Below are 10,842 nucleotides of genomic sequence, written 5' to 3' on the forward strand. Positions count from 1 at the left end.
TCAGGCTGCAGCCACCCCAGAAGTGGCGCATCCATTAGATGCGCCAATCCTGGCGCTTCGCTCCAGCTCATCCCGCGCCCTGGTGCGGTGGCAAACGGGGTAATATACGGGGTTGATACCAGCTGTAATGTCACCTGGCATCAAGCCCTGGGGTTAGTGATGTCACGGCATCTAAACAGATACCCGACATCACTAACCCAGTCTGTAATAGAAAAAAATAAAGACAAAAAAAAAAAATTATTTGAAAAAAAAAACTCCCCGAAACATTCCTCTTTCACCAATTTATTGAAAATAAATAAATTTCGGTCGCTGTAATCCATTTTGGAGGTCCCTCGGCGACTCTGGACCTTCTAGAATATGGGGGGCACGTTCAGGGAACGTATCCCCCATTTTCTGGAAGAGCAAGCTCTCCATGAGTAGTGTGGGTGCAGTAATCTTAGAATACTGCAATCACACTGCACCGGTCCAACTTAGGGCAGAGTGACCTGCAGTAACCTCATTCCAGAATATGAGGGGCACGCTCACAGAACGTACCCCCCATTTTCTAGAACAGCAGTCTCTCCATGTGAGGAGTGAGGCTGCAGATTACTGCACTCACTCTCCCCCGGTCCACAGTGCATCAGCGAGGTCAGCGTCCCTGCTTGCAGGGTTCCAGCTGACAGCCACTGTCTGCGCATGCGCCGCCAGCTTTCAAGAAGGAGGCGGCGTAATCGCGGGGACGATGCACCAGCCAGGTAACGTAAGACCGGGGGCTGAGGGGGGGTGACCTAGCGGGACCTGGGGACAACTTTCTGTCGCATGTGACGTGTCACATGCGGCAGAAAGAGCAGGATGAATGCGGCCGCGCGCTACTGTGCGCTGCGCGCCGCCATCTTCCGGAGGGGGGAGGGGGGCGGCTCTGGAGAACCGGAGGGGGCTCCGGGGACCAGAGATGTCCGGTGTACCGGAGGAGGGGTCAGGGGGAGGACATTTCCCTCCGATCTGAAATGTTTGATCATTTCAGATCGGAAGGAAATGAATGCAGAGCCGGCAGCGGCGGCAGTTTTCAGCGCGCCTCGGCGCCATCTTGGATTTTCCGGAAGGGGGGGTGTTGGATACATTTCTCCGGTACCGGGGGCCTTGGGGGCACTAAGGGCTCATATTTATTTCTCATCTGACATGTTTGATCACGTCAGATGAGAAATAAATCAATTTTACCGGCCATTTATTTTTTTTTAATGTTGTCGCCGGTATACGGTGTATACCGGCGATCGCATTAACGGGGTCCAGAAAAAACACCCCGATTCATAATCTGGGGGGTCTCAGCTACCCCCGGTAGCTGAAACCCCCGAGATTTTCGGTCGCTGGGGGGCGCTACAGGGTTTTTTCGGGCCGCTGCTTTAAAGCGGCAGAACAGAATAAGTACCCTGTTTTGCCGCCGCTTTAAGTCGTACGGCCGTCGTTATGAGGTTAATTGTATTATTACAGCGGATTCTTTATGATGTTCCATCGTCATCTTCTCCCCATTCAGGTCCCTACAATATCGGATCCTCTCAGTGGAGATCTATAGAAGAGAATTCTCCTGATTGCCCCGTGAAGGATGGATATGGACAGGGACAAGATGGCGGAGAGGATATTACACCTCACCCTAGAGATCCTCTTCCGGCTTACTGGAGAGGTGAGAGATTCTGATGACGTCATATTACATCATTCTTATCTATGGGAATAACAGATGGACAGAACTGGAGAGGTGAGGACTCTGGAAATGTCTGGAGTGAGATTTATTACTGTGTCTCTCCATAACCAGGATTACACAGTAGTGAAGAAGACCTCTAGTGAGCGCTGTCAGGCCCCATTTGTCTGATGGATGGGGAAGACCCCTGAGCCCAATCACGGGGCCTCCACCTCACCCCCGATACATGAGGACATCAATGACCAGAAGATCCTAGAACTCACCTACAAGATGATTGAGCTGCTGACTGGAGAGGTGACACTGCTGGGAATGCTGGGACATTATACAGTAACGCTATAGAGGGATCGGGGGTGACGGTATCATTGTATGTGTCAGGTTCCTATAAGGTGTCAGGACGTCACCGTCTATTTCTCCATGGAGGAGTGGGAGTATTTAGAAGGACACAAAGATCTGTACAAGGACGTCATGATGGAGGATCCCCAGCCCCTCACATCACCAGGTAATAGACAGGACTAAATACACACGGCCTATAATTATCTGTATGTAAGGAATGAATTCAGTCCCTGTATGTGTCTCCTCCAGGTCTATCCAGTAAGAGGACAATACCAGAGAGATGTCCCCGTCCTCTTCTCCCACATTACAGAGATATACCTTGCCGTTGGTTTCCAGGCTTACATGCATTGGCCAATACATAAACTCAATATCTCTCTTTTGCAGTAATGCAGTGCCATATTTTCCCTTGTACATTTTTGGCTTTTTCAGTGTGCGACTGTATGCATTTATAGTTACTATGTTTTTTCAGTTAGCACCTGTTCACATTTGTTGGATGTGCGGGTCAGTTTTTTGATATTTCTCTTCTCCCACAGGACTGTAAACAAGAAGCTCCCGATGTTCCTCAGGATGTGTTTCCTCCAGTTCTATCCAGTAAGGCCCCTTTCACACGTCAGTGATTCTGGTACGTTTGTGCTTTTTTTTAAACGTCCCAGAATCACTGACATACGCCATTATAATGAATGGGTCTGCTCACACGTCAGTGATTTTTCACTGCACGTGTCTCCGTGCAGCGTACCCGCGTGTGCGTGATTGCTGCACGGAGACATGTCCATTTTTTTCTGGCATCACTGATGTTCCACGGACCACGCAGTGGTGTGGTCCGTGAAACACGTGCCAGAAAAAAACGTGCATTTAAAATAATAAACATTTTAACTCACCCGGCTTCAGGCGCGCTCTCTGCAGCCCGTGCAGCTTGCTGCTTCTAAGCCGGCTGATTACTGTCGCGCATATCCATGATGCACGAGACAGCCGACCCGGAAGCAGCTGCTGCGGGGGTCAGCGCCGGCCGGATGCTGCGTCGCGGGGGGATTCAGCACCACGGACAGCGGGAGCGGGCGCAGGTGAGTTGATTTCTAAGTGCAATCACGGGCCACGGATAACGGAGCCCGGATTGCACTTAGACAACCCACGTGTGTCGTGATTCACGGCACACGCAGGGACATGTGCGTGTTTTACACGCCAGTGAAAAACGTCACTGTTTTTCACTGACGTGTGAAACGGGCCTAAGAGATATCTACTTATGTACTTTCTGCACTTATTTTGTGTTTACATTTTTAGGTTTTCTGCTCTGGTTTTTTCAGCTGTATTTTCTTTGCTTCTGCTTCTTCTGCTGTTTGTTTCTAGTGCCTTCTCTATGTCGTTATGATGGCAACTGAAAGACCTGCAGAGGGTTCATGAATACCCTGTTTCTCCAAAAAGACAACCTACACCAAAAATAAGAATCAAACGACTCCACGGCCCCCTGAAGAAGTTAGCGAAACGTGCGCGTCGGGGCACGTTTTCCTCGGCTTCCACGGTAACCAGCATGGGTGAGTTTAAGATGGGAGTTTTCATTCCCTCTATTATTGTTTACTCCTTTTCTGGTTGTTTATAACATGGTCTAGGATCTGGCTCCTCTGAGCACTGGGAACTATTTGTTGAACGAGTGCCCGTTATTTTGGACACACACTGTAATACCCCCTAGTTTTGCATATGCTTTGGTATTATATGAGGGGTAAATTTGCAGTCCTTGCATAGTTGCATAGAGGAGTCATCATTTGACATAATTGTACATTACTCCCTATATGGTACGTGGATCCGTGTTCTACATCAGTGACATAACTTTAGCCTGATCAGTGTTCTTTATTAATTCTCTTTGATGATGCCTTTGTACTGTCACTTCTTTTGCTATGTATTGTATCTTAATAAATATTTGTTATATTTTTGCAAAAGAAGTTGTACTGACTGTATTATTGACCCTGTGGTCCTTTGTGTGACCCATGACTGCTTTGCCCCTATCTCTCTTGGTCTGTGCAAAAATAAGAACTAGCATGATTTTATGGGATTTTTGGAGAATGCTTGAAACATAAGCCCTACTCCAAAAATATGCCTTAGTTACAGTCAGGACCAACGTAGGACTCAAACTGCGCAATTTCTGAGGAACCCCATTCTCTTAGGGTCCCCATCAGTTGTATTCTGAAGTTGATTGTTTAAGGACCTTTGATGACTTCAAAGTCATGTGACATCAATGACATCATGTAACCAAAGGTCTCTTAATTGCAGGAGTCTAAATGAATTGAACAGGACACAGGCTGGCATGCAGGACTGGCATTAGGGGAAAGGGAGCGCAAACTGGGCAATTTCACAGGCCCCCATTCTCTTTGCAGCCCCAGTGTTTATATATCGATTATACGACTGCTTAAGGACCTTTTTGACATCACGTCATGTAAGCAAAGGTGTCTTAATTATAGAAGTCTAAAGCTGAAGAGGAGACAGGCTGGTGTGTGTGTGTGTGTGTGTGTGTGTGTGTGTGTGTGTGTGTGTGTGTGTGTGTGTGAGTGTTCATGCCAATTTTAACCAGCTTTGCCAAAATGGGCAGAGTTACAGCCGCACACTGAAATGCAAAAGTTTTCACCTACTAAAGAAGATGTAATTAAATTATTGTTATAGAGAATGTGAGCTACTGGCAAACTACCCTTGAATGAATGGAGACACCTACAGAAGGAAATTTGACACCCAGACCCTGACTCATCAAAGCAATTATGTCAGAATTCTGGTATAAATCACTTCAAAAGTTCTCACAAATTTCTGTGCAACACAGCGTTGTGAAAAAAATTGTGCGATTTTTGGAGGTTTCATGCTAATTTTAACCAGATTTGTCATATTGGGCAGAGCTTTGTTAGAAGAAGGGTGTGATGCCACCGCTTCTCTGATTCATAACAAACTGCGGCGTTCCCTATACCAGAAATCTCACTCCAGTCCCTGACGTCATTTTTCAGTGTACATAGCCGGTCTTGATGAATTGGAGCCCTAATGTTTCTGCACAGACCACAAGACCTTGCTTTGATTACAAAGTCTAACGATGGGCCATTATCGTTACAGTCCCGGATAGCCCCATTCAATATCCGGCATCTGTCTGTAACTATTTTATGTTTGTCTTCGAATGAAAATCTCGTTTAAAAGGTCTATGTTGTGGATCAATGTTACAAGGAGATTTTTGCAGGTTTTGCCAACTGTCATGGCGGCGTCAGGATTTCTGGAAATTATAGACTCTAGTGCTTTGTATGTTAACTTCTCTGATGTCTGTGAGCAGCGCAGGGAGACGCAGGCATCGAACCACAGGCTTGGGCAGGCTAGCAAGAGTTATTCTCTGCTGGGCTCCTTGTTAATGTCTTTGATCACATGCGGTAGGGGAGCCAGTATCATTCACTCCCCTTCTGTATATGCTGGCTGGACTATTCTTTTAATGCCAGCTAAAGTTTGCCTATACTGATCTGGTGAGGAGTTGTGATCCAGACTTACAGGTGGTTGTTGTGCATTATTACTGTGAGAGCTGTTGTGGTGTTAACGCATGTTGTCTTTTTGTTGCTGCATTCCTGCTCTTGCTTTTATCCTTAGTCTCTCACTGTTTATTTCTGTGAGTTTGAAATGTGTCCCATTTGTCTTAATCTGTGTTTCCCGTCTGTCTTAATCTGTGTTTCCATCATACTCCTGCCCCTTCCTTCCCCGGGGGGATAATAGATTAGATCTGGTCAGGAGAATAGTAAGGCACTGGAGTCTGGCATCTCTACGTTCAGGAGTAATCCAAAGGTTATGAATAGCTTAGGGTCCCCTAGCGTGAGGGACAGAATAGGAGCCCCCTGTCCCTCATTATTCTGCAGTCACATTTGAAAATCAATCAGATTATTTACTGTAGCACATTCCAGAGAACAGTTGCTAGGAATGAGAGATCCGAATTAACGAAGATGTAACTCTTAAGGCCCCGCTACACGCTACGATTTATCTGACGATATGTCATCGGGGTCACGGTTTTCGTGACGCATTTCCGTCGTCGTTAGCGACGTCGTTGCGTGTGACACCTACGAGCGACTACGAACGATCTTAAAAATAGCGAAAATCGTTGATGGTTGACACATTGTTCAGTTTCAAAATATTGTTCGTCGTTTCGAACTCAGCATATTGCTACGTTTGACACCCTGCCAATGATGAACAACATCGTTAGTGCGTCCGTCATCAGCGACGCAGGCGTGTCGTTACAAGCAATGCTTCACGCCTCCTCCGCTCTGATTGGTGGTACCAACTGCGTTCTGATTTGGCAGGCATGGTTGATAAGGCAGACACAAAGTTTCATTGACGTCCTTTGTGGCTGCCCGCGGTCCTGTGGAGCTTATGACGGCCCTGAAATTAATAAGACTTTAAACTTACAAAAATACAATAAGATTAAAAAAAAAAAAAAAACTTACAAAAAAAACAAAATAAAAAAAAAAATACCTTGGAGAACATAGAAAGGCGTAAAGGATGCCACACACACATAAAACAGATTACGCATGCGGCACCAGTGGTTGTGTCACACAAGGCAGCCGCAAATGTGGCCTTTTATTTCACAGACAACCAATCACGTAACAGAAGACCGGAGGAGATTCTGACAGTATGGAAGTTGGGGCGTGTAGAGGGCGAGGCAATCACACGCCAGGGTGTATGCTATGGACAATTATACGCCTCTGTCATTGCCGGAATCGTTGGGAGGAATATACTGTGTGATGGTGTCCACACGACCGCCTTGGTCAAACAATATATCGCTGAACGATGTTGCGTCGTTTGTGAGATGAGTACGTGTGACCGCTGCAAAACGACCTATGAGCGAACTCTGCAAATCGTAGCAATGATCTGGGCGTGTCATATCGCTAACGAGATCGCTAGCGATATGGTTGTGTGTAAAGCGGCCTTTAAGCCCGCTTTACACACTGCAATGTATCTTACAATGTGTCGGTGGGGTCACGTCGTAAGTGACGCACATCCGGCATTCTAAGGTACATTGCAGTGTGTGACAGGTACGTGCGATTGCGATTGGACGGAAAAACGTTCATCGCACGCACATCGTTCATTTCTCTAGAATTGAACGTCAGATTGTGCAATGTTTCCGAGGCAGCACACATCGCAGTGTGTGACACCCCGGGAACATTGAACAGTTCTTACCTGCGTCCTGCGGCTCCCGGCCAGCAATGCTGAAGGAAGGAGGTGGGCGGGATGTTTACGTCCTGCTCATCTCCGCCCCTCCGCTTCTATTAGCCGGCTGCCGTGTGACGTCATGTGACGCTGAACGTCCCTCCCACTCCAGGAAGTGGATGTTCGCCACCCACATCGAGGTCGTATGGACGGGTAAGTACGTGTGACGGGGGTTAATCGTTTGTGCGGCACGTTCAACAAATTGAACGTGCCGCACATACGATGGGGGCGTTGCAAATCGCATACGATTTCGTATGCGAAATTGCAACGTGTAAAGCAGGCTTTAGATGTCAAAATTGGACAACAAATTCAGAATACATTTTTTCCTAATTTAATTTCTGATGTTATGGTTTAAAAAAAATAAATGTACTTTCAAGATATCATCATTAAAAAATAATAATATTGTGTTTATTTTTAGCAGATGACTGTATTGGGAGTTCAGATGGAAATCAAATATCCTCAGAATTTATAACAGATGATGAAAGTATCACACATGATACATATGAAGAGCATGCTGTTGTCCCAGATATACCTCCCGTCCATCCTCGGAAAGCTTTATCATCTGATCTTTTCAAACAAGTCCAAAATTCTGATTTATCACAGAATTGTAAGCAAAATAAAAGTTACAGAAGGGATGTGGAACATGAAACGGCTCCTGCAAGGGAGAAACCATTTTCATGTTCAAAATGTGGGAAATGTTTTACCTGGAAATCACATCTTAATATCCATCAAATAACTCACACAGGGAAGAAGCCATTCTCATACCCAAAATGTGGAAAATGTTTTACTAGGAAATCAAGTCTTGTTGACCATGGAAAACTTCACACAGGGGAGAAGCCAATTTCATGTTCAGAGTGTAGGAAATGTTTTAATTGGCAATCAAAACTTGTTGTGCATCAAAGATTTCATACAGGGGAGAAGCCATTTTCATGTTCAGAATGTGGGAAATGTTTTATTCAGAAATCACATCTTGTTATGCATAAGAAAAAACACACAGGGGAGAAGCCATTTTCATGCTTGGAAGGTGGTAAATGTTTTACTAGGAAATCACATCTTGTTGACCATGGAAAACTTCATCCAGGGGAGAAGCCATTTTCATGTTCAGAGTGTGGGAAATGTTTTATTCGGAAATACGATCTTCAGCATCATAGATCTCACACAGGGGTGAAGCCATTTTCATGTTCAGAATGTGGGAAATGTTTAATTCAGAAATCACATCTTGTTGTGCATCAGAAAAATCACACGGGGGAGAAGCCATTTTCATGTTCAGAATGTGGTAAATGTTTTACTAGGAAATTGAATCTTGTTTACCATCAAAAAAATCACACAAAATAAACCATTTTTATGTTCTGAATGTAGATAGTGTTTTTCTCAGAAATCAGATCTGGTTAATCATGTGAAGAAGCCGCATAGGGAAGGAACCTTTTTCATGTTGTGAATAATTGAAATGTTTAACTGGTAAATCAAGTCTTGCCGACATCAGAAAACCAACAGAGCGGAGCAGCTATTTTTGCTTTCAGAATTTGCCAAATGTTTTTATCATTAATCAGGTCCTGTTGTCAGATGAGTCACACAGGAGAAACCATCATGATGTACTATAATTCAAAGGGTTTTATAAAAAAATTGGCTACAATTCCTTAAGTAAGAATTTGTGAGGGAATGCACCATTTTCACTCTTTTTAAACTTATCGTATTTTTCGGACCATAAGACGCACCTAGGTTTTGAAGGAGGAAAATAGGGAAAAAGATTAACATAAAAAAATGTGGTCATGAAGCACTGTTTTTGGGGGGGGGATCTGCTGCTGACACTGTTACGGGGATAAAAATCACCCAATTTTGTACTAATGTCCTCCATCCTGGGCCCCTTCCAGGTATATGTGTCTCTCATCCTCATGTATATGTCTTTCATCCTGCTATATATGTTGCCCATCATTATCCCATCCTGGTATATATGATCCCCATCCTGGTATATATGGCTCTTGTCCTAGTATATATGTCCCTATCCTTGTATATATGGCCCTCATCTTGGGCCCATTCTGTTATATATTTCCCCATCAAGCTGAACACTTAAGAAAATAAATTATTAAACTCACCATCCCTCCGCTCTCTACATGCACGTTGTTCTCTTCTGGTGCTGGCAAGTGACTTCACCATGTAAGCGGCGCAGTGCATGACATTACTGCCATGTGCCTCCAGTTACACGCAGACGTCAGCTGCCAGAATATTCACTGCTCCCCACAGCCGGAATTTTGGGCTTAGGGAGCAATGAATATTCGTTCTCTAATAGTAGACAGACGTGATCGCCCAGCCACAGCAGTAAGCCGGCGGCTGGGTGATCATGTGTACCCCATATTAAAAAGAATGAATATTCACTGCTCCCCATGCTAATAATACCACCCGCCAACCTCTTGGTTGGCGCTGGCTTCATTGCCTAGAGGTGCGCAGGATTATGGCGAGGGGAGCAGTGTATATTCATTTTCTCTTTTAGCTGACACACTGTTAGCCCCTTTGACAGCCTTTAGGAACATTCGTTAAATGTTTTGATACTGGATTATATTTAGATAATTCACTAATCTCAGGTTTCCCACTGCTTTATTTACTAAAAAGCGCAGCCCTGGATTGGAGATAGGAACTCTGAAGTATATCACATTGTATATAATAGCATTTCAAATATTGTTGTTTTGTTAATAAATGCTTGTAATATAGATATTCTTCATGCCTAGCTTTCTCTATTGTCTAGATGTGATGATTTTGCCCTGAACCTCTGGAGTTGAGGCAGACCTGTAGACATTTTGCACAAAAATAGTGAGGGGAGAATTGAATCGCAGTGCATCCTAGATATGAGGAAGTTGTTAAGACTAGTGATGAGCGAGTATATTCGTTGCTATTCGTAGAATAGTATGGTACTCGGCATATTCGTTAGACTGCGAGTAATACTGTATTCGCCTCGCTATATTTGAATGTCCCTCCCAGCCTTTTTGGCGCCTGATTTGCAGCTAAAAAACATGTTCGGCTTCTTACACAGGGTAAAAGTAAGTTGAATGGCATTCAACGGTAAAATTGTGTCAAAATCCTTTTAATCCAACATTAAAATATAAGTAAAAACAAAAAGCCAGCACTAAATGTGCACTTCAGCACTAAAAATTCCAAACTGTACTTATTATAAAAATTTTGAGATTTTTGGCAAAAAATTGCAATTTCTTGAGCTACCCCGCCACGTCACAGCAAATCCCATTTGGGGCAGTCCTACACTAAAATATTTTTATAAAATGTGCCATACGGCCTCACATATGAATAGTAGAACTGCTCCTAGCAGCAGTCACCTGGTCTATTTCAATCCCGTACCCATGACTGAGTCATGGCTGTGGGCGGGACAGGTCCAAGCAAATGCTGCATGAAGTAAATAGCCTGTGGACAGGGCCTGATGACTGAATGTGAACAGTCACCAACCGCCAAAATCTAGACAGATGGAATACATCCTAAATTGGGGTGCATAGCAAGGTGGGGGTCAGCCACCGACCAATTCAATGAAGAAAAAACAAAAAGCCAGCACTAAATGTGCACTTCAGCACTAAAAATTAAAATATAAGTGAAGGCACAAGGAATGGGGGTGTACATAGCGCGTCGGACGA

At 44.6% G+C, this 10,842-nt stretch overlaps 1 protein-coding gene across 5 annotated transcripts; it reads left to right on the forward strand.

Moving 5' to 3' along the window:
* The first annotated feature begins 1,514 nt into the window (after positions 1 to 1,514).
* Positions 1,515 to 9,293, forward strand: LOC142259172 (uncharacterized). 5 transcript variants are annotated; one of them, XR_012727931.1, is made up of 4 exons: positions 1,515 to 1,657; positions 1,787 to 2,171; positions 3,350 to 3,534; positions 4,268 to 4,351. XR_012727931.1 is itself a non-coding variant. In XM_075331677.1 (4 exons), the coding sequence occupies exons 3-4, from the start codon at positions 3,531 to 3,533 to the stop codon at positions 8,543 to 8,545; spliced, it is 921 nt and encodes a 306-aa protein (XP_075187792.1). In that variant the 5' UTR covers positions 1,515 to 1,657; positions 1,787 to 2,171; positions 3,350 to 3,530; the 3' UTR covers positions 8,546 to 9,293. The 5 variants fall into 5 exon arrangements, 3 of the variants coding, with proteins under 3 accessions (XP_075187792.1, XP_075187794.1, XP_075187793.1); XM_075331677.1 differs by lacking the exon at positions 4,268 to 4,351 and adding an exon at positions 7,629 to 9,293; XM_075331679.1 differs by lacking the exon at positions 4,268 to 4,351 and adding an exon at positions 7,632 to 9,293.
* Positions 9,294 to 10,842: the final 1,549 nt, after the last annotated feature.

The sequence above is a fragment of the Anomaloglossus baeobatrachus genome (assembly GCF_048569485.1).
Source record: "Anomaloglossus baeobatrachus isolate aAnoBae1 chromosome 5 unlocalized genomic scaffold, aAnoBae1.hap1 SUPER_5_unloc_3, whole genome shotgun sequence".
Taxonomy (NCBI): domain Eukaryota; kingdom Metazoa; phylum Chordata; class Amphibia; order Anura; family Aromobatidae; genus Anomaloglossus; species Anomaloglossus baeobatrachus.